Here is a 24,190-nt window from a genome sequence, read left to right as displayed (position 1 = left end):
TAACATGTCCCTTCTTCACCTCCTCCACAGGTGACTCCCACACCCCACTTTATTGTTAAACTTGGGCAGAAACACAGAGATGACAACCTGGAGCTTCAGCTGCCACCCCAGAACCATCCTACAAACCATCGTGTCTCCTGGGACACCCCAGAAATGCCCCTGGTGGGGGGGACCTTGCTGCAGAGCCACCTCTTGAGATCTTCTGACTCCCATCCCAAACCCTCTGACTCCATTCCAAACCCTCTGACCCCCATCCCAAACCCTCTGACTCCATCCCAAACCCTCTGACTCCCACCCCAAACCCTCTGACCCCATCCCAATCCCTCTGACCCCATCCCAAACCCTCTGACCCCATCCCAAACCCTCTGACTCCCACCCCAAACCCTCTGACCCCATCCCAAACCCTCTGACCCCATCCCAAACCCTCTGACTCCATCCCAAACCCTCTGACCCCATCCCAAACCCTCTGACTCCATCCCAAACCCTCTGACTCCCACCCCAAACCCTCTGACCCCATCCCAAACCCTCTGACCCCATCCCAAACCCTCTGACTCCATCCCAAACCCTCTGACCCCATCCCAAACCCTCTGACCCCATCCCAGATCCTCTGACTCCCATCCCAAACCCTCTGACTCCATCCCAAACCCTCTGACTCCATCCCAAACCCCCTGACTGCATCCCAAACCCTCTGACCCCATCCCAAACCCTCTGACTCCCATCCCAAACCCTCTGACCCCATCCCAAACCCTCTGACTCCCATCCCAAGCCCCAGCTGGACCAGGAGATGGGATATAACACCAGGAACAGAGGCTGGAGGAACTCCCCATCCCTGGTGGAAGCAATGGCTGGGAGAGCAGTAGAACCCAGCTATTTATTTGGCTGCATTTCTCTCAAATGGACCCAAATTGATGCATCACACTTCAAAACAAACCTGAGCTTGTGCAGACAAGCCTGGAGAGTTCCTCAGGAGCTGAGCCAGCACAGCATGAAATCACCCCCAGAAAGAACATAAAAATGGGAAGCTAAAAATAATAACCTCCCCTCAAAAAAAAAAAATTATTGATAAAGCTGCTTGTAAACTTGGAAAGCAGTGGCCTTTAAAAAACAGAAAAAAACCCCAAAACAAACCAGCCAAACAAGAAACACATCCAATATTCCCCAGCTTTGCTGGAGGGCCCTGCTCACAGATGCAGGGAAGCAGAGAGGTTTTCTGGACAGTACCTGAAAAAAAAAAATAAAAATGGGGCTGTCAAAGCTGCACGCGTCAGAGTGATTCATAATTGTGTCAGTGGCACCAGAAAAACAAATTTTGTGGAAAATTTTAAGGGTTCTGCACTGCAATTGCATCCCCCTCTTAATGCTGCCCTTTCCATCTCTGCTCTGACAGTGGCAAGAAGCTGAAACGTGTCCCATTTCCCAGCTCTGGGGAGGATGAAAACAAGGAGGTCAACAAAGCAGGAAGCAACCCTCTCCATCTCACCTCTGAATAAAGGGGAAATGGGTTAAAACTTGAAGAGGGGAGATTGAGGTTAGACATGAGGAAGAAATTCTTTAATTTGAGGCTGATGAGACCCTGGAACAGGTTGCCCAAGGAAGCTGTGGCTGCCCCATCCCTGGCAGTGTCTCAGCCCAGGTTGGATGGGGCTTGGAGCACCCTGGGCTGGGGGAGGTGTCCCTGACCATGGCAGGGGGTTGGAATGAGATCATTTTTTTAATTGGGTCCCTTCCAACCCAACCCATTCCATGGTTCTACCAAATAAAACCATCCACGGCTGGAGGCTCAGACAGGCTCGGGTCCAAAGGAGGGCAACCAGGCTGGTGAAGGGACTCGAGCACAGACCTTATGAGGAGAGGCTGAGAGAGCTGGGGGTGTTGAGGCTGGAGAAGAGGAGGCTCAGGGGAGACCTCATCACTCTCTCCAACTCCCTGAAAGGAGGTTGGAGCCAGGGGGGGGTTGGGCTCTTTTCCCAGGCAACTCTCAGCAAGACAAGAGGGCAGGGTCTCAAGTTGTGCCAGGGGAGGTTTAGGTTGGAGATGAGAAAGAATTTCTTTCTGGAGAGGGTGATCAGGCATTGGAATGGGCTGCCCAGGGAAGTAGTGGATTCTCCGTGTCTGGAGATCTTTCCAAAGAGCCTGGATGTGGCACTGAGTGCCATGGTCTAGCAACCACAACGGTGGTAAAAGGGTTGGACTCGATGATCTCTGAGGTCCCTTCCAACCCAGCCCATTCTAGGATTCTATGATTCTATGAGGCACCCACAAGCTGCTCTGTGGTTTTTGACTCCCCAGCCCCTCAAACACAAAGTTCCAGCATTTACCTCCATCAGTAACCACCTCCTTGCTGGGTATTTTGGGTCTCTCCAAGATTTTTCTGCCCACATCACCAACCACCTCCTGGTGGGAGCAGCCACAGATCGGGGCAGCAGCTTTTCCTCCTTCCTCCTCCTCCTTGTCAATCACATACCCCAGCACTCCTTGCTTGGCCAGGTTTCCTGAAGGCTCCTGACAGAGTCATTTATTAGAGCAACACCTGAAATGTCAACCTCTCTTCTCTGGGTTTCAACCTTGATTGAAATGTTATAAAAACCCAAAAGCCCCCGAAGCGGAGGCGATCGCAGCTCCCGCTGCTCCCTCCTGGTTGTGTGAAGCTGAGCAGGCACCCAAAGGGCACCCACCAGCCCTTGGGTCACCTCCAGCAGCTTGGGGAGAGGTGAGGAAGGTGCTGAGCACATCACTCAGGGTCACAGCTTCTTCCTCTGTCCCACCTCTCTCTGTTTGCAAAAAAAAAAACCCTGCTCCTGATAGGATTCCTGATGCCTGGATAAGGTGTGTGATGGTTCCCACCAAGGAGGATCTGAGGAGCCCCCACATCTCTGGTGGGAAAAAGAGGGATTGAACCTTCTCCCAAGCTTTCTCCTGCTGGGAGATGGGGATGGAGAGGGGAAGAGAGAGTTGGGAAGAGGCAGGAGGGATCCCGTGAGCCTGAGCAACCCCACTGCTGCCTGTGAGGTGACACAGGGAAGGAACAGTGATGTTGTGAGCTGTGACCTTGCCCAAGGCCTCTGACACTGCTGCCGTGTGACATCCTCATGGCCAAATCCATGGGATCCAGGCTGGAGAAGCAGCAGAGCCAGTGCTGGAAACCCTGACTGCAAAAACAGAGCAGAGGCCATGAGGATGGTTCCAGCACTGGGAGTATGGGATGTGGAAGGAGAAATCTGGAGACCAGCAGCAGACTTTCCCCAGAGTTGTCCATGGTGACAGAGCACAAGCTGAAACACAATAAAATGCCACCAGGTATTAGGAAAAACTTTTCCAACAAATGGGTGGTCAAATACTGGGGAGCTGGATAATGGAGGCTCCATCCACACCCACTGAAGATCTCCACCCTGGAGGCACTCGAACACCTCCATCCTGAGCTAACTGGACCTGTTTGGAGGAAGGTTGGACCTTGGAGATCCCTTCTAACCTCTGGTACTCCATGGCTGTGTGTCCCTGAGAGCTTCAGTGTAAGTTTTCATCTCCAACTCCTACCCCCAGCAAGGCACCAGCTTTCATTCCTCATGGTCTCTGACAGTAAAAGGATCAAAGAGCATCACTTGGGATGAACAGTACAAAGAAACACACACAGAGAAAGGAATCACTTCATGTTGCAGAACAACCCACACAATTTCCATGCTGAAACATTAAAAGGCCCTTGACGGGCTCACAGCCATGATGGGGCCCTTTAAGTTCACCAACACTTCAGTCCCCTATCAGAGCCCCTCCTGGGGATGGGACAGGGTGACAGGGACCTCATGGGGCAGGGTGACATCTCAGAGGAGGTCCCAGTTGCTGTTCTGGGTTCTGGCAGATGGCAGCCTTTGGTTTCCAGCTGTTTTGTTCATCACCTTCAGCTTTGTTTCCAGGATGAGTCCTCCTCTGCTCTGCCCCCAGCAGCTGGTCAGGGTGAGGAGCTCCTGGGGGATCAGTCCAGCTTTTTCACCATGTAAGGTCCTTCCAACTCGTAGCCAATCTTCCTGTAGTAATTCCTTGTGCCAACACCTGGGAGAAGAAAGGCAGAAAGGTTGAACTCAGTGTGATGAGCAAGCAGGGAAGTCACCTCCTGGGATGGTGCCCAAAGGAGCTCAGCCTCTCCCGAGAGCCAGGGCTGGGTCTCCCTGTGCCATGCTGGGCTGGGGCTGTTTTCTCCTTAGCATCTGGCCCAATTTTGGTGTTTTTCAGGAGGAAAAGCAAGAATGGAGTTGTTCTCTCTGCCCTGTATCAGACTGTGTGTCCTTTGCCCTGCAAACAAAAGTTGTGAGGGAGAGAGGATGCCACATGGGAAGGGCAGCAAAGGTAAAACAAAACCCAAAGAGAGGAGGCAGCCCAGGTGCAGGCAGCATCCCCAGGAACTGAAGGGCTCTAAAACCCCCCCTGAGACTCTGCCCAAGGGCTCCTGGAAACAAGCTCAGCTCCACTTCAGACAGACAAGTGGGCTCTGAGCCTGCAATCCAATTTCCTCCTTGAAAAGAACAGCGCCGAACGTTCCCCAACAGCCTCTTCCCTCTCTTTCCTCCTTTAATGACATCTCCTGCAGCAGCCCACCCACCCCAGGCCAGGTCCCCCACCTCTCCCTCACCTTATCTCTTCCCTGCCAGGTGCAGATATCAGAGAGCAGGGGAGGGAAGAGGAAGGGAGAGGAGGGGAGAAGAAGACCTCAGCATCATCGCCAGCGCAGCTGCTGAGGGGGCAGGGGACAGCTGGGACAGGGCTCTCCATCAAGCAAAGCAGCTCCTCATCCCTCTCATCTCAGCTGGTTCCTGGAAACTGGGGAACTTGCAAATGGTTCTCTAGGAATTGCTGCAGCTCCTGTGTGTCCTGTTAACCCCTTCCTGGCCAACCCCACTTTCACCCCTCTTGGATGCAGCCCCTGAACTCGCCTCACTGAGCAGCTTCAGCACCCCAGCTTCAGACACCCCCCCAAGCCAACATCCTACAGAGCATCAGATGAAGCTCAGCTATGGAAAAGACACCTGAAAAAACAGACCTGAGATGTCCTCCTACCCCCTCATTCCACCTGGAGCTGGGAAGAGCTTGAAAACCCACAAAGAACCCCAAACTGGGGGATGCTGGAGCAAATTTATTTCCAAGCTGTGGCAAAGTCCCTGGGACATTGCAGCAGAGCACTGTCCTCAGCTAAAAACATCCTGAAGGGCCTCAAATTCATTCAGCCAAGGAAAAATCCAAGCCCACTGCACACATCCACTTCCCTCTTCCTGATCTCTGCATGGGAGAATCTCTGGAGTAAAGCATCCCCTTTTATCAATATCTTGCCTAAAAAAAAAAAATAAAATAAATCATCCTCTGGGTTCATTAGCAGAGATTCTGGGGCCTGACATCCAGATTTCAACAGCAAACCAGCACAGCCACTCCACCTGTGGCCCACAACAACCTGGTGAAAAGGATGAGAGAAAGCTGAAGAACCTCTTGAGGGTCAAGGAAAACAGAGGAACAGAGCTGATGGTTTCAGAACCACCTTGATGGGTGCTATTTAACACTTCCCCCTTCCCCCCCAGTTCCCTGAAACCCTTGGGAGAGGTGTGGATTTTCAAGAAGGCAGCTGAGGCTGCTGCCTCCATCCCTCTCCAAGCTGTGAAGTGGCCCCAGTGTCCCAAACCAGGACACCCAGTAAAGCACCAACTCCTCCTGGTTTCAGGGCGAGGGGATCAAAGCATCCAGGAGACTGCTGATGCCTCAGGGTCCCACACCCTGCTACTTCATGAAGCATCTCAGGTGTCACCTCAGCCCTGCCCCTGTCACTTCTTGCACCTCTCTCCTTCAGCTGGAAAATCCTGAGAGCAGGAGGAGGCACAGGAGGTGCCCCCAAGACTGAGCAGGAGCCCCCAGTTTGACCTCAGCAGAGCAGATTTCAAGCAATCCCTTCCAGATTCACCATCACCCATGTTCCTGAAAGGCAGGGGATCCAGTGAGGCTTTCCCAGCCCTCAGCCCCATGGTCAGGGCCCAGCTGAGGCTTTTTGGAAGAGTCCCTCCTGGCAATCTTCCCAGGACATCCTCTGGCCATGGCTCCTGGAGGATTCAGTCACTTTTTGTTCTTTTCTTTGGGAAGTATCTGAGTAACAGTGAAGTGAAAGTGAAGCTGAGTGATTCAGAACCCCAAAGCAGCTTTTCACCCTAACGTTTGAACCTCAAAATAAAATTAGTAAAAACAAATAGATCAAACAAATAGATAAATAAATAAAAAAACAAAAGAAAGAGGGAGAGAAAGAGAAAAAGAAAAAGAGAAAGAGAGAAAAGGAAAGAGAAAGAAAGAGAAAGAGAAAGAGAAAGAGAAAGAGAAAGAGAAAGAGAAAGAGAAAGAGAAAGAGAAAGAGAGAGAAAGAGAAAGAGAAAGAGAAAGAGAAAGAGAAAGAGAAAGAGAAAGAGAAAGAGAAAGAGAAAGAGAAGAGAAGAGAAAGAGAAAGAGAAAGAGAAAGAGAAAGAGAAAGAGAAAGAGAAAGAGAGGGGAGGGGAGGGAAGGGAAGGGAAGGGAAGGGAAGGAAAGGAAAGGAAAGGAAAGGAAAGGAAAGGAAGGAAAGGAAAGGAAAGGAAAGGAAAGGAAAGGAAAGGAAGGAAAGGAAAGGAAAGGAAAGGAAAGGAAAGGAATAGGAAAAAGAAAAAAGAGAAAAGAGAGAAGAGAAGAGAAGAGAAGAGAAGAGAAGAGAAGAGAAGAGAAGACGAGAGAAGAGAAGAGAAGAGAAGAGAAGAGAAGAGAAGAGAAGAGAAGAGAAGAGAAGAGAAGAGAAGAGAAGAGAAGAGAAGAGAAGAGAAGAAGAGAGAAAAAGCAACCACAGCATCAGGGTCAAACACTCCTGGCCCAGAAGGATGTGCACATTGGCACAGGACTGCTACCCAGAGGATGGCAGACCTCAGATCTCATTGCCCCTGCAGAACCCATCCATAAATCCCCTGTGACTCAGCCCTAACACAGCAATGTTGCCTTGCTGCATCCCGGGCTCCAGGATCCTCCAAGATTCCTTCACCACGGCTCAGTAGGCACAGAACTAAGTGAAAATGAGATTGTTTTCAGGATCATTAAAGAGCTACTAATAGTTCATAAAATTTCCATAGCAGAGGCTTACTGAGGCACACAGGAGACTCCTCTCTATCCCTGCACCTCTTGGCAGTCACTGAAATCCTGCCCCACGATGCAGCTTGGGGCTCACTGCTTCCTTCCCCCTCCAAATATTCCATGGAAGGGGCTGGTGGGGCCCTGTGTGCCCTGAGTCAGCTGAACTTGCCCAATTGTCCCAATTTATATCAGTCCTGGTGATTATGAAGCCTCTTCCAAGGGATATTTGGGAGTAACCACCCAGCCCAGTGCTTCACTCAAGGAAGGGTTTCAGGACCCTGCATGGACAATGGGATCAGCTGGAGGAATCTGTGAGGAATTAGTGACAGAACACAAGGGAATGGCTTCAGGGTAGGTTTAGATGGGGTATTAGGAAAAACTTTTCCACAGAAAGAGTGGTCAGACACTGGAAAAGGCTGCCCAGGTGGAGTCACCATCCCTGGATGGGTTTCAGGGCCATTCAGGTGTTGGGGGATGTGGTTTAGGGGAGAACTTTGTAGAGATGATGGTTGGGCTTCTTGAGCTTTTCCAACCTGAAAGATTCTATGAATGACACCACGGCCAGGTTAGGGGCTGAACTGCTGGAAAGCAGCTCCAGGGAAAAAGACCTGAGAGTCCCAGTGGGCAGTGAGGTCTCCATGGGACAGCAATGGCCAAGAAGGCCAATGGGATCCTGGGGTGCATGAAGAAGTCCAGCAAGCTGAGGGAGGTTCTCCTCCCCCTCTGCCCTCCTGAGACCACATCTGGAATCCTCTGTCCAGTTTTGGGCTCCCCAGTTCAAGAGGGACAGGGAGACACTTGAGAGGGTCCAGTGGAGGGCTACAAGGATGATGAAGGGACTGGAACATCTGTCTGGGGAGGAAAGACTGAGAGAGCTGGGGTTGTTTAGTTTGGAGAAGGCTGAGAGGATCTTATTGCTGTTCACAAAGATCTGCAGGGTGGGTGTCAAGAAGAAGGGCTCAGTGTCTTCAGTGGTGCTTCTGAAAGGATGAGGAGCCATAAACTGGAACATGGGAAGTTCCACCTTAACATGAGGAAAAACTTTTTTTACCATAAGGGTGAGGGAGCCCTGGCCCAGGCTGCCCAGAGAGGTTGTGGAGTCTCCTTCTCTGGAGCCTTTCCAAACCCCCCTGGATGTGTTCTGTGTGTCCTGCCCTGGGGGATCCTGCTGGTGATCCAGAGGTCCCTTCCAATCCCTGGCATTCTGTGATTCCATGATTCTCTGGCATGTAGGATTCTTCTTCAAAGGTGCTGGGGAAAAGATTTGAGGTTAGTGCAGGCAAGAGGAAAGGGTGATGCTGTGTTCACCAAAGGGCAATGGATTTCATTTCAAGCCAGCCATGAGGATTTGGGGTGGCCGTGGTTGCTTCTTGTGGAGAGGATGAGCAATGTTCTGCCAGGGAAATGTTCTGGAATCTAATTGTGGCTTTGAAAAGGCAAAGAGAGGGAAGCAACCAATGCTTCTGCAGTCATGTCCTGTACTCCCATGGACAGCAGTAGAACACAGAGCCAGGCAGGAGGTTTGGAAGCTGCCCCTTCCATGGGACAGACCATAAATATCTGTACTTTCAACACAGCTGGAAAAGCAAAACAAGCAAACAAAAGCTCTGAGAGAACCTCATCTCTCCCATGATCAGAGCAAGGCTGCCAAAGCATCAGGAGGACTCAGAGGCTGCCAGACAGAGACCACAAAGTTCACGTTTTAGAAGCTCTCAAGACTTGAGGTTGGGTGGCTTGGAGCCTGATGTCAGTGGTGAGTGAGCAAACACACACAACCCTCTTCTCACCAGGGCTCTTGGTGGAGATTCAGGCTGCTAGAAGAAAAGTTTTAGGTGTTTTTTACACTCCTTGCTTTCACCTCCACCAAATCCAAGCAGGAACAACAAATGCTTTGTGAAACCCAGTGCTATCCAATACTTACACTCCAGGAAAAAGCACTTAGGGCACCAGATCTTAAGGATCCAGAGCTGGCTTCAGAGCCAATCCCTGCTCTTCATGTTGGCAAAATCTGCTTACAGAAGAATGGTCAAGAATAGGGTTTCAAATCCATAAGAGTGGTAGAAAAATGAGATGAGAGAATGGTTTCCTGTCTTTTATATCCTGGATGCTGAGCCAAAAGCCACACACCACATCTCTGAACTGATGCAGGAGTTAAGAGCATCCAGCAGATCCCTCCACCACCTCTCAGGAGTTTGCCTGGGCAGTTACACTTCTCCAAAATGTTGGATTTTATCTCCAGGAATGTTCCATGTGAATCACCCAACCACAATGAACGGGGAAAAGGCAAAGGATTTGAGGTGACCAAAGTGCCATCTCAGCACTGAGGAGAGAGAAGACAACAACCAACCTCCTTAACACCATGAGAAATCCTGGGCACGTCTGAGCAACCAGGAAAAAAAAAAAAAGTCTTTGATTTCAGAAACCAAAGAACAAGCCTTACATCAATCCCTGCAGTAAAGGTTTTGTTGGTTTGCTTTTTTTTTTTTTTCCTTTAGATAACTGGCAACTCATTTCTCCAAAGTTCCTGAAGATACTGGGTGATAAAAACCCTCTGACAATCTGGGAATGGTACCCAAGTACCTTGCAAATACAAGGCTGGGTTTTCAAGTGAGCGATGAGAAGAAACACAAACATGTTCTAAAACAACAGATTCTGCTGAGAATCACTGAGAACAACAAACGTTTGGCAGTCCTTGGGAAACACAATCCAGGCAACAGGAATGGAAAACAGCAGTGCAATAATTTTATTTTCTTTAAAAGATAAATGAGGCTATCCCTAACTCAATAAATCTCCTGTAAAAACAGAGCAATGGGAACTCTTCTGGATGTTTTTCTATGCACCCATAAGCACATTTGCAGCACTGAAGCTTTCTCCCTACAGAGCAATTCTTCCCATGGGTTTCAGCAGCCTCTGGAGGGACTCAACCCAGGGCTGGGAGGGTTCAGTGTTTCATGACCTCCTGCTGCTGCAGCAACCACAATTTGCTCATTAGTGTTGCTGTTCAGAGTTGTGATTTCAGCATCTCATTGCACATTGCACACTGATCTCACTGTGTGTGGAGCATCCCATCCTTTCTCTAGGAAAGGCTTCATGATTAACAGAAGCAAACTCACTCAACCCAACCTCTGTTTTGGAGCATAAAATGGGATGGAAGGGACATTAAAGGGAAGGGACATTAAAGCTCAAGTGCCACCCCTGCCATGGTCAGGGTTTTCCCTGGAAAACAGGCAAGAGGGAAGTTCGAGCCACCATCCTATGCTGGTGGATGGACTGGAGTGTAAAACCCAACCCCCCTCAGCATTTTACCTCTTACAGCTTCCCCAAAGAGTCTGAAGTTTTTGAGCAAGGGTTTATTTTTGGAAGTGGCTTTGTGGATGTCCCAGCCCCACACTGAGTGACAAGGACACCCACATGTTCTGTGCTGGGATCAGGACTCTGGTGTCAGAATCATAGAATATCCCAGACTGGTTTGGGTGGGAAGGGACCCTAAAGGTCACCTAATTCCAACCCCTGCCATGGTCAGGGACACCTCCTCCAGCCCAGGGTGCTCCAAGCCCCATCCAACCTGGGCTGAGACACTGCCAGGGATGGGGCAGCCACAGCTTCCTTGGGCAACCTGGGCAACCAGGGGCTCAGCACCCTCACCCCAAGCAATTCCTCCCTCACATCTCATCCCCATCTCCCCTCTCCCAGCTCCAAACCCTTCCCCCTTCTCCTAGCCCACTCCAGCCCAGCCAGGACATCACCTTATTCCAGGCCACCACTAACCCATGTCCCACACCTGAGAATCACAGAATGCTCATGGCTGGAAAGGACCTTGGAGATCACCAAGTCCAACCAAACCATTTCTCCCTCCCTCCTTCCCTCCCTGCCCAAGATCTCCTCTCCATCTCCCCTCTCCCAGCTGCAAACCCTTCCCCCTCGCAGGCTCCCATCCCTCCAGGCCCTTGTCCCAAGTCCCTCCCCAGCTTTCCTGGAGCCCCTTCAGGCACTGGAAGGTGCTCTAAGGTCTCCCCGGTGCAGCCTTCTCTTCTCCAGCCTCAACACCCCCAACTCTCTCAGCCTGGCTCCAGAGCAGAGCTGCTCCAGCCCTCCCAGCAGCTCCAGGGCCTCCTCTGCACTGGCTCCAACAGCTCCGGGTCCTTCTGCTGATGGGGACCCCAGAGATGGACACAGCTTTACCCCAGGGGGGTCTCCCCAGAGCAGAGCAGAGGGGACAATCCCCTCCCTGGCCCTGCTGCTCACACTCTGGGTGTGCAGCTCAGATTTCAGTCTGGGTGTTGCAGTTTGTTGGACCTGGGAGAGAAATCTGCACCCAAAAGCCTCTCTTTTTGCAGAATTTTTTCCTGTCAGATACAAGTCATGCTTTCTTCCTGCCCAGATTGCTTCCCAGAGATTTTAAATTACTATTTTCATAACACCTCTGTCTAGCAGGGAGGTAGTGTCAGCACCACGTCCCAGTAGAAGAGCCAAGATCCCAGGCAGCTGAGTAATTTGTCTGAAATCACAAAGCAAGGCTGAGATAAAAAAAAACAAAAAACAAAAAAACCCAAAAAAGCCACAACAAAGAGTTTTGAAGCTTGGGTCTCCACCTCCCCAACAACTCACTCCACTACTGCAAAACACTGATGGGTTTCAGGTTTAAGAGTGGATTTTCTTTGAAGCTGTGACCCTCATGTAGGAAGCTCTAAATAACCCCAGCATCCCCCCTTGACCAGTCCCAAATCAAATCCAGTCCCTGCTCTCTTTAAATCCACTCTGGATTTGAAGCACACACAAGGAGAAGCAGTCCCTGTCAGCTAGAGCTGATCCTTCCTCCAACTCGTGGTCAGATCTTGGGCTTGATAAATAAAACTGGAGTAGGAAACCACTGAGCAACCAGCAGAGATGACCTTTAATGTCCCCTTTGCAACCTCTACCAGATGTTAGAGGTATCAGGAGGAGAGGAAAAGACCTCAAGTTGCTCCAGGGAAGATTTAGATTGGATATTAGGAACAACTTCTTTGCTAAAGGAGTGGGCAAGCATTGGAACAGGATGCCCAGGGCAGTGCTGGACTCCTCATGCCTGGAAATGTTTAAAAACCATGCAGAGGTGGCACTTGGGGACATGATTTAGTTGGCTGGGTTGACAGTTGGGTTCAATGGGGTTTTTTTCCAACCTTAATGACTTTAGGATATAATTTGATTTAACCTAGTTTAAATCTAGAATGGTTTGGCCTGGTCTGGGACCTGGCCAACTCCCTTCTTCATCTCTGACCTGAAAGGCAGCATCTCCTCATCTCCTTTTAGTCCTATTAAACAGAAATCCCAAACCTTCCAGAGGAGGTCCCTGTCCTGGTTCAGCCTCTCCTGGCCTTGGCTGCAGAGGGAACCTCAGCAACCCCTGTAGAGGAAAAAATCTCAATTTGCAAGGTCAAGATGACCCGTGACAAATCCTGTACCAGACACTGACTCACCAGCAATTTCAAGGAGAAAAAGGGATTTTTGGGGACACCAGTTTCAGGAGCCACTTCTGATTTGCTGGAGTCAGTTTGGCAAACACCAAAAAAGCCCCAAATGTAATTTAAAGGGGCAAATTTTCTGGAGTGAGACCAAAGGGTGGGAGCTCGAGTGCTTTGTGGGATACAGATGAACCAAACCCACTCTGGAAAAGGATTTTGGTGGTAAGGATTATAGTGCAACAGGGAGCTGGTTTTGAAGTTTTAGTGAAACAAAGCAACTATTCCATGATTCCTCTTACCCTGTCACACTGCAGAGAAGCTGTGTTGGTGCAGAGCTGCCAAGGAAAGCCAGAGGAAAAGGTTTATCCTGGTAACAGAAGGACTGCTTGGGGATTTTTTGATTTGTTCTTAAGGACAAATCTCAAAACCAAGACTAACAAATCACTTAGAAAAAAAAAATTAAATTAAATAAACAGTAGAATTAAAGAACTGATTTGACACCATGCTATTTTTGGGGTTCCTCTTAGCACCCAGGAGATGACCTGGCTAGAACTGATTTTTAAATGGCAAATCAGGAGGTGAGACCCCATCCTAGAGCTTCCAGATGGTGAGATTACATCTCATTGATCCCTCTGCTAGAGCAGCAATATTTCATTAATGACTCCACAGCCCAAACCCAGCTCTGCTGAAAGCATCCCCTGTCAGGAGAGAAAAAGCCACCACACCACCACCACCTCTCAACTGAGACAGATGAGGGCAGAGCTGACAGATCTGACACTAAACCAAGCAAAATTAAATATTTAAGACTTAATACTGTTACTTCTCTTCCCCTTTGACAAAGTGCTGCCACAGGTGTGCCCAGCAGGCACTGAGAGAGACAGGGACAATGAAATGTGTCTGCTGCTCAACCCAAATTTATCAAGTTAAGGGTTTGTGAGATTTTACATCTCATAATGACCATAATGTCTTGAGGATTCTTCCAGTGCTGGTTGTGGAAATATCCAGCCCAGCTGGGATGGTATTAGTGACAGAGCAGGGATTCAGGATGACTCACCAGCCATGTGAAACATTCCCCATTGATTTTCTCTCCTCTGGGCTAAGAGATTTTAAACACCAAGGACCAAACACTTGGCAACCTTGTGAGAGAGCCCAGGAGCCACCTCACAGAGTCCTCATGCACCCACTGCAGCAGAGAATCATCAGATGGTTGGGTTGGAAGGGACCTTAAAAGGTCACCTGGACCCTCCAGTGAGCAGGGACATCTTCACCTAAAGATCACTCAGAGCCCTGTCCAACCTGACCTCAAATATTTCCAGGAATGGGGCATCTCCCACCTGTCTGGGAAACCTCAGCATAAAAAGATAACACAGAATTTGTTTCAGTATTAAGGCAGGAGTCAGAAACCACCCTTACCTCCTGAACTTCCCCTCTAATACCCCAGAACAAGAAAGAAATTGTGTCACAACTGAGATGTTTCTGTACCTGGGGTCAGTTCTGGGCCCCTCAGGAGCAGAAGGAGATTGAGGGGCTGGAGAGTGTCCAGAGAAGGGAATGGAGCTGGGGAAGGGGCTGGAGAAGATGGAGAAGGGGATGGAGAGTAAGGAGGAGGGGACGGAGAACATGGAAAAGGTCTGGAGAACATAAAGAAGGGATGGAGAACGTGGAGAAGGGTCTGGAGAAGATGGAGAAGGGTCTGGAGAAGTTGTGAGGAGCATCTGAGGGAGCTGTGGGTGCTGATCCTGGAGCAGAGGAGGCTGAGGGGAGACCTTGTGGCTCTCTGCAACCCCCTGAGAGGAGGTTGGAGCCAGGGGGGGTCGGGCTCTGCTCCCCAGGAAGAAGGGAGGGGACAAGAGGAACTTTTGGCACACCTCAAGTTGTGCCAGGGGAGGTTTAGGTTGGAGCTGGGGAAGAATTTCTGCCTGGAAAGGGTTGTCAGGGCCTGGCCCAGGCTGCCCAGGGCAGGGCTGGAGTCCCCATCATGCCTGGAGGGGTTTCAGAGAAAGCCCTGGGGATGTGGGGATGAGGGACATGGGGCACACCTGGGGGAAGGGTTTATTAGTCTTAAAGGTCTTTTCCAAGGAAAACACTTCAGTGATTCTAGGAAGAACAATTTAAAAGGTTACTGTAGATCTCCAGTTTAATAGTGCAGATTGCTACACCAGATGCTAATGACTTCTGAGTAAGAGCACTGTGAGAAAAGGGCAGAAAGACCTGAAATGTCTACCAGGAATCCCTGCACTGAATTCCTGTAAGCCCGTGGCACACTCAGCAGTTCAGTTGGCTCCACTTGAAGATTATTTCTGCACATATTTTAAAGAAAAAACATAAAAACACTGAAAGAAATAAAAATGCTACTGATTAAAAAGAAGTGAGGATTCCTGGGCAGGGTAAAATCTGTTACCATCCCTTTTTCATGTGTTTGCTTCATTGTCCCTCTTGTAAGTTGCTGACAGCACTCCTACAAACTCCTGTGTTTCTCTGGACCCAGGAGCAATACAAGTGGAGAGAGTCACTTGAACACCACTTATGATTCTATGACTGCAGTAAAAGGAGGCCCTGAAAAGGCTCTGCTCTGGCAAATGAATTAATAGAATCATTCAGAATAGCTGAGGTTGGAGGGGACCTTAGAGATCACCTCCTCCAACCCCCCTGCCATGCCCAGGGACACCTCTCATCCAGCCCAGGCTGCTCCAAGCCTCATCCAACCTGGCCCTGAACACCTCCAGGGAGGGGGCAGCCACAGCTTCTCTGGGCAATCTGTTCCAGAGTCTCAGCACCCTCCTGCCGAAGAACTTCTTCCTCAGATCCAGCCTGAACCTCTTCTCCTGCACTTTCAATCCATTTCCCCTTCTCCTGTCACTGGACACTCAGGAAAAGTCCCTCTGCAGCCTTCCTGGAGGTTTCCTTCAGGGATTGGGGGGCAGCTCTAAGGTCCCCCTGAGGCTTCTCTTCTCCAGGCTGAACAATCCCAGCTCCTCAGCCTCTCCTGGGAGCAGAGCTCATTTTTGTGCCCCTCCCCCTAATATAAATTAATAAAAATAAAATATAATTAATATAAATTCACACTTCCAAATTCTGCAGCCAGCACCCCACACTTGCTCTGCAGAGAATTCCTTCACCTTGGTTCTGATCAAACCCCACCAAGATGGGCAGTTCATTAGGACTCTGCAGGCTGGTGAGAGGGGGGATTTTTTTTTTTTTTTTCCTCTGGTTCTTCCCCAGTTACTGGACTTCTCTGATGATCTGGCTAAGGAAGAGGGCTGGCCAGGTTTGACATCCCCTGCTCCTCCACACCCACCATTCAGAAATCCATCCTGCCTTCCCCTCGCCACCTCCAGCCTCAGCGCACTCAGGCGTGAACCATCCCTGGCCTCTGTCCATGTTAATTTTCTACTTGACAGAACACAAATAGAAAACCTGGTCTGGGGGGAGGGGGAGGAGAAAGAAAAAAAAAAAAAAAAAAAAAAGGTGATCATCTTGCTGCATAGTAATTAGCTTCTAGCAGGGAATGGCAGCAGTGCCAGAACCTCCCCACCGCCGCGATGTGGCTGCTACGTCACTGGGACGGAGGGAAAATGGGCTGTGGGGAGGTATTAAACTCCTGGGTCAGAAGCTGAGGCATTGCAGGAGTGGATTTGGCTGTGGTTCCACTCACCTCTCTAGTCTGGGGAGTGAATGGGCAGTAAGGATGTTTGGAGGCTGCTGGGGATGGTGTGGGTAGGGGTGAGAGAACGCCTGCAGCGCCAAGGAGAAAGGACGAGCACCCGGAGCTGGGGCTGAACAGGGGCAGCACCTGCAAGAGGGGAATTCAATCTCATCCCTCATCCTCCCCCCACCCTGAACAAGCATCTTCTGTAGAGAGATAAGGAGACAATCCTGTTGGAACAAGCCAAGCCAGGCTGCTTTTCTGATGCCAGCATCAACAGATAACGCTGACAGACGTCACAGCAGCTCCTCCGTGCATGAGCGCTGTATTTATAGAACCAGCTTGCAGGCTTTGAAAAGTCATTTGCAGCCTTCCAGTGCATAAAGATTTGGTCTCTGCCTTCCCAATCCTTGTCCTTGGAGTCACCAAAAGCTTCACCAGCAGCATCTCAGCTTTGGGGCTCAGCAAAGAGAGGAGGCAGCTCAGCTTGTCAAGGGCAGTGGGTAAGACCCTGACCCTTTGAGGATGACATGGAAGGAGGAAGGTGCTGGACCTCTCCTTGTGGCAATTCCAGGTGAACCTGCTCCAGATGACCTCCAGAGATCCCTTCTAACCCCTGACATTCTGAGTCTGTGATTTAGGCTGGGAAGACAGGGATAGAGACAGCTAATCCCTAACTGGAGCTCTTCAATTCCTCTGCTGTGACTAAAGGGAATACACAGTGGTAGCCCCCATCTTAACCTCATGCAAGGAACTCTGGTTCTGGAGGTAAAATAAATAAGCCATGAACTGTCACTTCTCTTAAATGCCACCAGCACTGAAACCACCAAGCCCTGCTGTGTCCACAGAAAGCAAAGAGAGAGGCAGCTACCTGTGTAAAATTTAGAGGAAAAGTGGCTTTGGCATACTGGGAACACGTGAAGGGCACAGGGAAGTAGTGGTGGACACTACAGCTTGGCTTTGGAGATGGGAACACTGGAAATCCACCTGTAAAAGCCAGCAGCTACCCCTGAGACAGAAGGAGACGTATCCTTAAAAAGCAAGATTTTGGTGCCAGGACAGGATGTTGGTTGGCACAACCCCAAAACTTCTAACAAGGAGGAGCAGGGGATGAAGGACTTGGAGAGGAGCCAGCAGAGCTTCACAGCCCAGAGTGCGCTTGAAAGCAGGAGAGGCTCAGACAGAGCCAGACACATGGATATACCCTGCACTCAGGTATTGCTGAGCTGTGTGTCAGTGCAGGGCTGTAAAAGCTGCTCAGCTATTGGGCAGCTGTGTTCCAAACCTTCAAGGTAGAGGAATAAAGGCCATGAAGCCACAGCAGCACCAAGAAGATGCCTTGGTTGGATCAGCTCTGGGCTGTGATCAGAGAATCCCAGATTGGTTTGGGTGGGAAGGAACCTTAAGAAACCACCCAGTGCCCCCCCTGCCATGCTCAGGGACCCCTCCCCCAGCCCAGGGTGTTCCAAGCCCCATCCAACCTGGGCTGAGACACTGCCAGGGATGGGGCAGCCACAGCTTCCTTGGGCAACCTGGGCTCAGCACCCTCATGATGAAGAATTTTTTTCCTAATATCTAACCTAAATCTTCCCTCTTTCAGATTAAAAACATTACCCCTTGTCCCTTTGCCCTCTCTGTTGAAAAGCCCCATCCCAGCTTTCCTGGAGCCCTTTCAGGCACTGGAAGGTGCTCTAAGGTCTCCCTGGAGCCTCCTCTTCTCCAGGCTGAACACCCCCAACTCTCAGCCTGACTTCATAGCAGACCAGCTCCATCCCTCTTATCATCTGCATGGCCCTTTTCTGGACTGTTCCCAGGTTGCTCCAAGCCCCATCCAATCTTCAACACTGCCAGGGATGGGGCAGCCACAGCTTCCTTGGGCAACCTGGGCAACCAGGGGCTCAGCACCCTCACCCCAAGCAATTCCTCCCTCACATCTCATCCCCATCTCCCCTCTCCCAGCTCCAAACCCTTCCCCCTTCTCCTATCCCACTCCAGCCCAGCCAGGACATCACCTTATTCCAGGCCACCACTAACCCATGTCCCACACCTGAGAATCACAGAATGCTCATGGCTGGAAAGGACCTTGGAGATCACCAAGTCCAACCAAACCATTTCTCCCTCCCTCCCTCCCTGCCCAAGATCTCCTCTCCATCTCCCCTCTCCCAGCTGCAAACCCTTCCCCCTCGCAGGCTCCCATCCCTCCAGGCCCTTGTCCCAAGTCCCTCCCCAGCTTTCCTGGAGCCCCTTCAGGCACTGGAAGGTGCTCTAAGGTCCCCCTGGAGCCTTCTCTTCTCTAGGCTGAACACCCCCAACTCTCAGCCTGACTTTATAGCAGAACTGCTCCATCCCTCTGATCATCTGCATGGCCCTTTTATGGACTGTTCTCAGGTTGCTCCAAGCCCCATCCAACCTTCAACACTGCCAGGGATGGGGCAGCCACAGCTTTCTTGGGCAACCTGAGCAACCAGGGGCTCACCACCCTCCCAGTGAAGAATTTCTCCTGACTGTGTCACCTCACCCTACACCTGACACTTGGATGCCTTGGATGAGCACCTGGGTGCTTTGGCAGAAGGTGCTGGGTACCTTTCCAGAGGCAAGAAGTCCTCATGAGTGACCTTGAACATGTGTGTGTGCTGCTGTCACCCTGGGCTGCTCTGTGTCCCTGCAGACCTGGCTGATTACAGCCTCTCCACAGCTCCTATATTGCTGTAATAGATGACGCACGCATTACAACCACCAGAAATCTGTGGAATGGGAACCTTCCTGAAGCTGCACCTGCAATACACATCATTTAAGTTGAGGAAGGTTATTTCAAAAGGAGGCAGGGAAACATTTCTGGCACATATTTTGCTGCAGCACGTGCCACAGTGGCACTTTATTAAAAGAGAAAGGCATCAGTCCTGTAAAACTGACTGCTCAGGGGCTTTAAGTAACTGTAAAGCTCTGCCTTGAATCTCCCCACTCATCCTTTATGGCAAAGATAACCACCAACATTTCCTGCCTGGAAAGGTTGGTCCAGGTGATCTGGAGGTCCCTGACATTCTATGATAATCAGAGGGTGACATCAGAACAGTTGCTGCTGAGAGGAGCCACAAAGGAGCCACACAAAGTATTTGGGTTTTTAAAGTAAATGGATTTGGGTTTTGTACTTTGTTACACAAAGTGTGGGTTTGTTTAAGCCCATCCAGTCAGGAGCTTTATGCTTCTGTGGTGTAGGAGGAGGGAGGACCCAAGGACTTTATTACAGGATTAGGGTCAGAAGGGGCTAATTATGGGATGTCAAGCAGCAAAGTCAAAACAATGGCAAGAGGAACCCACAAGGAGACAAGAGGAGAGATCTGAATGGAGGACTGTCCTTTATCCATCTTCACCTAAGTGGAAGGATTACTCCTCCCAAGCTCAAGGTACAGCAGCCAGGCAGTGCCATCAACCCTAAAAAGCTCATGGAAAGGGGTAGGGAGATAAGTTGATCAGTTATCACAGGCTGGCAAGGCAGAAAAATCCCTCAAGTGCTAGCAGATACAAAGGTAACTTCTCTGACTCTGGAAGTCCTTGGGCAACAAATGGCTGAGAGCTGAGAAGATGTCTGCAGGCTTACCTGGAATTTAGTCCCTTCCCCAGGCAGCCAGCAGCATCAAAAATGACTCTCTGCAGGCTATACATAGTCTTTGGGAAGAGGCAGCAGTAAATATGCTGTAAATTGGACTGAGAGATAACAGGCATGAGGGCTGAGTTGTGCTTACACCATGGGAGGAGTGTGGGGAATGAGTGTGTTTGTCCTAAACCATCCTCTGGATGCTGTGGAGTTTCTGGGGGAAAAAAACCCCAATCCTGTACTGCTTGAGTCATGGGATGTGACTGCTCAGCATCCACTCCCAAAGGGGACCCTGGCACCTGTGGAGTGCAAACCCAGAGATCCAGCCTCAAAACAGAGCTTAAAAAATCAGAAATCCCATTCCCAAGAGAAACAGAGAGAGGTCTGTGGCTGGAATGGTAAAAGGGGAAAGGAAGGGAAGGGAAGGGAAGGGAAGGGAAGGGAAGGGAAGGGAAGGGAAGGGAAGGAAGGGAAGGGAAGGGAAGGGAAGGGAAGGGAAGGGAGGAAGGGAAGGGAAGGGAAGGGAAGGGAAGGGAAGGGAAGGGAAGGGAAGGGAAGGGAAGGGAAGGGAAGGGAAGGGAAGGGAAGGGAAGGGAAGGGAAGGGAAGGGAAAGCTTTGTTGGAAGGATTGGAGCAGCCTCATCTGACCACAAGGAGAGAAAAACCCTGAGTACAGAATCCAAGCCTCTCCTTCTGCCAAAAAGGAAAAAGGGATTTTAATAAATTCTGCAAGCTTCTGAGCCCATTTCCTAGGCTCAAACACCAAGGTGCTTTACATTTGCAGTGCCTAAGGGCTTTGTGGATATCAGAGGAGGAACATGTTTAAAATTGTTTTAGTGTGGTTTTTTATGTGAGAGGGGAAAAAAAGATGGAAATTCAAAGCAGGTACAACTAAAAGCAAAAAGAAAACCAAAACCACCACAAAGCAAAACACAGCAACAAGAAGAAAACCAACCCAACCTCACCACAAAACCAACAAAAGGCAAAGAAAACACACAGGCAATTACAAATGCTGGAAAATGGAAAAACAGACAGTTTCAGATCAGACCTCCCCAGAGCTCTGAATAATGGAGTGATGCCTCCAGGGTCTACCATTCAGCTACCCCAGCCTGCATACTAATATACTGCTCACATCAGAGGAGTAGAAAGGCACCACTCATGCAGAAAATTACCTTAAATGAGCAACGACTCCATGATAAACAAGCCACTTGCTTTTTTACTTTGCTCTTTGATTCAGGTGGTGGGGGGCACCTCCTCCCTCCTGCTGAGGAGCAAGCAGCAGGCACACTCCTGGCTCTGCACAGAAACCTTCCAAGCAGGCCAGGAAAACACCTCCTTACTGTGAATATTTCATCCTGGTTGGTTGAGTCAAACATCAAGATAGGAGATGGAATCTTTGGGAGGATGCAGCTCACAACCACCAACACCCAGGGTCTGAAGCATCCAAGCTCACCAGCATCCAAGCTTTAACTAGAGCGGAGAAACCACGCAGTGGTGATCCCTGACATGAAAACCAGAGTCTCTGTGCTTGACACTGTTTCCCATCCCCACAGGTGCTCTTCATGTGCTGCCAGAACCCAAAAAGCCTTTCCTCACCTGCCTTGCAAATACTCATCTTCCCCAGCAAGCTCCCTCCTGGTGCACTTGTCACTGATTCCGCAGTCGATTAAACGCAGTTGTCCCCCAGGTCCCCTTCAAATGAAATGATATTTAACCAGACACACCACGAGGCAGCTGCTGTGCAGCCTGCCTTGCTCTGTGCATCATTTCTCAGTTCACTGCCAGTGATGACTCCTGGGTCCCTGATGCAGGGGACCTCAGATTTCCCTTTGTTTGAACCTAACCTTCCATGGGTTTCGGGACCCTCGTCCTAAGCAGCGCCTGAGCCTGTTCCATCCCACTGCTTTTCCTTTTCTGTCCAGAAATTGGATGGTTCTGAGAGCTAAAAGACTTATGATGAGGTTCAGCTGAACCTGTTTACTCTGTGAACAGCAGGGAGAACAAAATGCTTTGGGAAGAGTCTGCTGGGAAACTCTGATTTTTTTCTTTCTTTCCCTAGGAGGGCAAACTGCTGTGCTCTGAGGAAGCAGAGGAACTGATGGGATTCAGTCAGTACCTACAGGGTGCTAGAAAGAGGATGGAGATTCCCTATGGACAAGGAGTCCCATGGACAAGCCAAGGGGCAATGGGCACAAGTTGCTCCTGGGGAGATTCCCATTGGACACAAGAGGAAAATTGTTCACTCTGAGGACAGCCAGAGATTGGAATGGTCTCCCAGGGGAAGAGGTGGATTCCCCCACTTTGGGAAGTTTGAAGTCTCAGCTCAATGAGGTGCTGGGACATCTCAGATAAACAATAATATGGGAAAGGCTGGACCAGGTGAGTCTTGAGGTCCCTTTGAACCTGACATTCTAGGGTTCTGTGATTTTTACACAGGGAGAGAACGTGTGAAAACCCAATTCACACAGAAACTGAAGAGTACCCAGAACAAGCAGAGCTCTGTCTCCTGCCCTGTCCTCCTCTGAATGCTTTTAAATTCCATTATGAACATAAAGCAACAGTCTCTGACACAACAGAAAAAAGGGTTGCTTTGTGTGCTTTTTGGGGTGGGTTATGGTATAACCAGGATTCATGGTCATATTCTAGAGTAGAGAAACTATTGGAATGGTCTCCTAGGGGAGGTGGTGGACTTCCTCACTTTGGGAAGTTTGAAGTCTCAGCTCAAGGGGGTGATGGGACATCTCAAACAAACAGTAATATGAGAAAGGTTGGAGCAGGTGAGGCTTGAGGTCCCTTCCAACCTGACATTCTAGGGTTCTGTGATTTTTACACAGGGAGAGAACTTGTGAAAACCCAATTCACACAGAAACTGAAGAGTACCCAGAACAAGCAGAGCTCTGTCTCCTGCCCTGTCCTCCTCTGAATGCTTTTAAATTCCATTATGAACATTATGAGGTGCTGGGATATCTCAGATAAACAATAACATGGGAAGGGTTGGACCAGGTGAGCCTTGGGGTCCCTTCCAACCTGACATTCTAGGATTCTATGATTTGCCCAGTCCTGGTTTGAAAGTGCTTTTGAAGGAAAATCTGTTTGTTGCATCCTGAAAACCTCTGCAGGAGGAGCAGGGGGATGTTCCCACCCTGCTCTGGGCAGGGTGATGGGGTGCAGGATGTGACCTGGCTTGCAGGGTGAGGCTGGTAAAGCAGGAAGGAGCTTTATTCCTTCTAAAACAGCCTTTAGAGATGAACAAAGCCCACCAGAGATAAGCCTGCCATAAGCCAGAAGTAATTCTCAACTAAAGCAGCAGTTGAAAAGCCAGGCTGCAAGCATGCAGCAAATTTGGGTTACAAAAATGACAAAGCTGAAACCCACGACTCCACGACCTCTACACTCAAAGCTTTGAGTAAGAACAAGCTTTAAGCCCTTAACCTCTGGTGCAGCCTTGAAAAAGAGGATTACAACTCACAGGCAGTGTAAGAACAGTGCCAGGCAGAGAGGAAGATTCTCATGGCAGAAAATTATCTTTATTTTTAAATCCCTGAGAACTGCTCTTGCTCACAGTTCTGATTCAATGCTATTTATACTGCTGTGCCTTACTGTGTGTCACTGGGATGGAAATCACCTTCATTCCATCATTAATCTGATTTCTAAATACTTCCTACCCAAATCTAATTTTTTTTTGTATGTGTGGGGGGTTTTTTTTCCATTGTTTGGGTTTTAGAAAACTTGAGGAGAGTTGGGAACAACTCAGGGAAAGGGTTGATGAGGAAGGAAGAAGCACAAGAGGGCTCCCCAAACATTCAACTCCTGCTCACTAGATTTTGCTGTAGGGTTTGTCTTCCCAGTTCTTCCTCTTCCCACTCTAAGGAAAGCTCCTGCAGATGGAGACCACAGAAATCAAGGCAGGCTCCTGCTTTCCAAAACATGCTGAGCTGGGGCAGGCTCAGGACAGGTGAAAGCCTCTGGGATCTACCATGCAGAAGTCAGGCCACATTAGAAATCTCTGTCAGATATATTATGGTGTGTATAGAAAACATGCTTCCTACCAGACCAACCTTGCAGAATCCTGGCTTTTGCAGATGTGTCCTTGCTTAAGGACAGCAATATTCCTGTTCATCCCAGCACTGACATCCCAGTTAGTACAGTATCAAGCCAGTTTTCAAAGCTGTTACAGCATTAAACCTTCAAAACTGAAGTTCCTTAAGAACCAGAGGGTTGTACACAGGAGCTATTCCACAGCATGAATCCCCTACTATGGGTTTATCCTTGGCTTCTTCCAAACCCCCCCTAATTAATTTTTTTTTTCCCCAAAGCCATCAATCTGAAGCAGACAAACATCAGAGAATCAATTCATTAACATTCCCGTCTTGCCATTTATCTTGGGCCATTTTT

At 49.6% G+C, this 24,190-nt stretch overlaps 1 protein-coding gene across 1 annotated transcript in view; it reads right to left on the bottom strand.

The window, feature by feature from the left end:
• Positions 1 to 3,632: 3,632 nt before the first annotated feature.
• ELP3 (elongator acetyltransferase complex subunit 3) overlaps positions 3,633 to 24,190 on the bottom strand; it is a 129,370-nt gene continuing 108,812 nt past the window's right edge. The window contains exon 15 of the mRNA XM_030448574.1: positions 3,633 to 4,044. Coding sequence (XP_030304434.1) covers positions 3,968 to 4,044 — 77 coding nt within the window. The 3' untranslated portion in view covers positions 3,633 to 3,967. The remainder of the gene's footprint in view (positions 4,045 to 24,190) is intronic.

The sequence above is a fragment of the Calypte anna genome, chromosome 3 (genome assembly GCF_003957555.1).
Source record: "Calypte anna isolate BGI_N300 chromosome 3, bCalAnn1_v1.p, whole genome shotgun sequence".
Classification (NCBI taxonomy): domain Eukaryota; kingdom Metazoa; phylum Chordata; class Aves; order Apodiformes; family Trochilidae; genus Calypte; species Calypte anna.
This window is presented reverse-complemented; position numbering and strand designations above follow the sequence as displayed.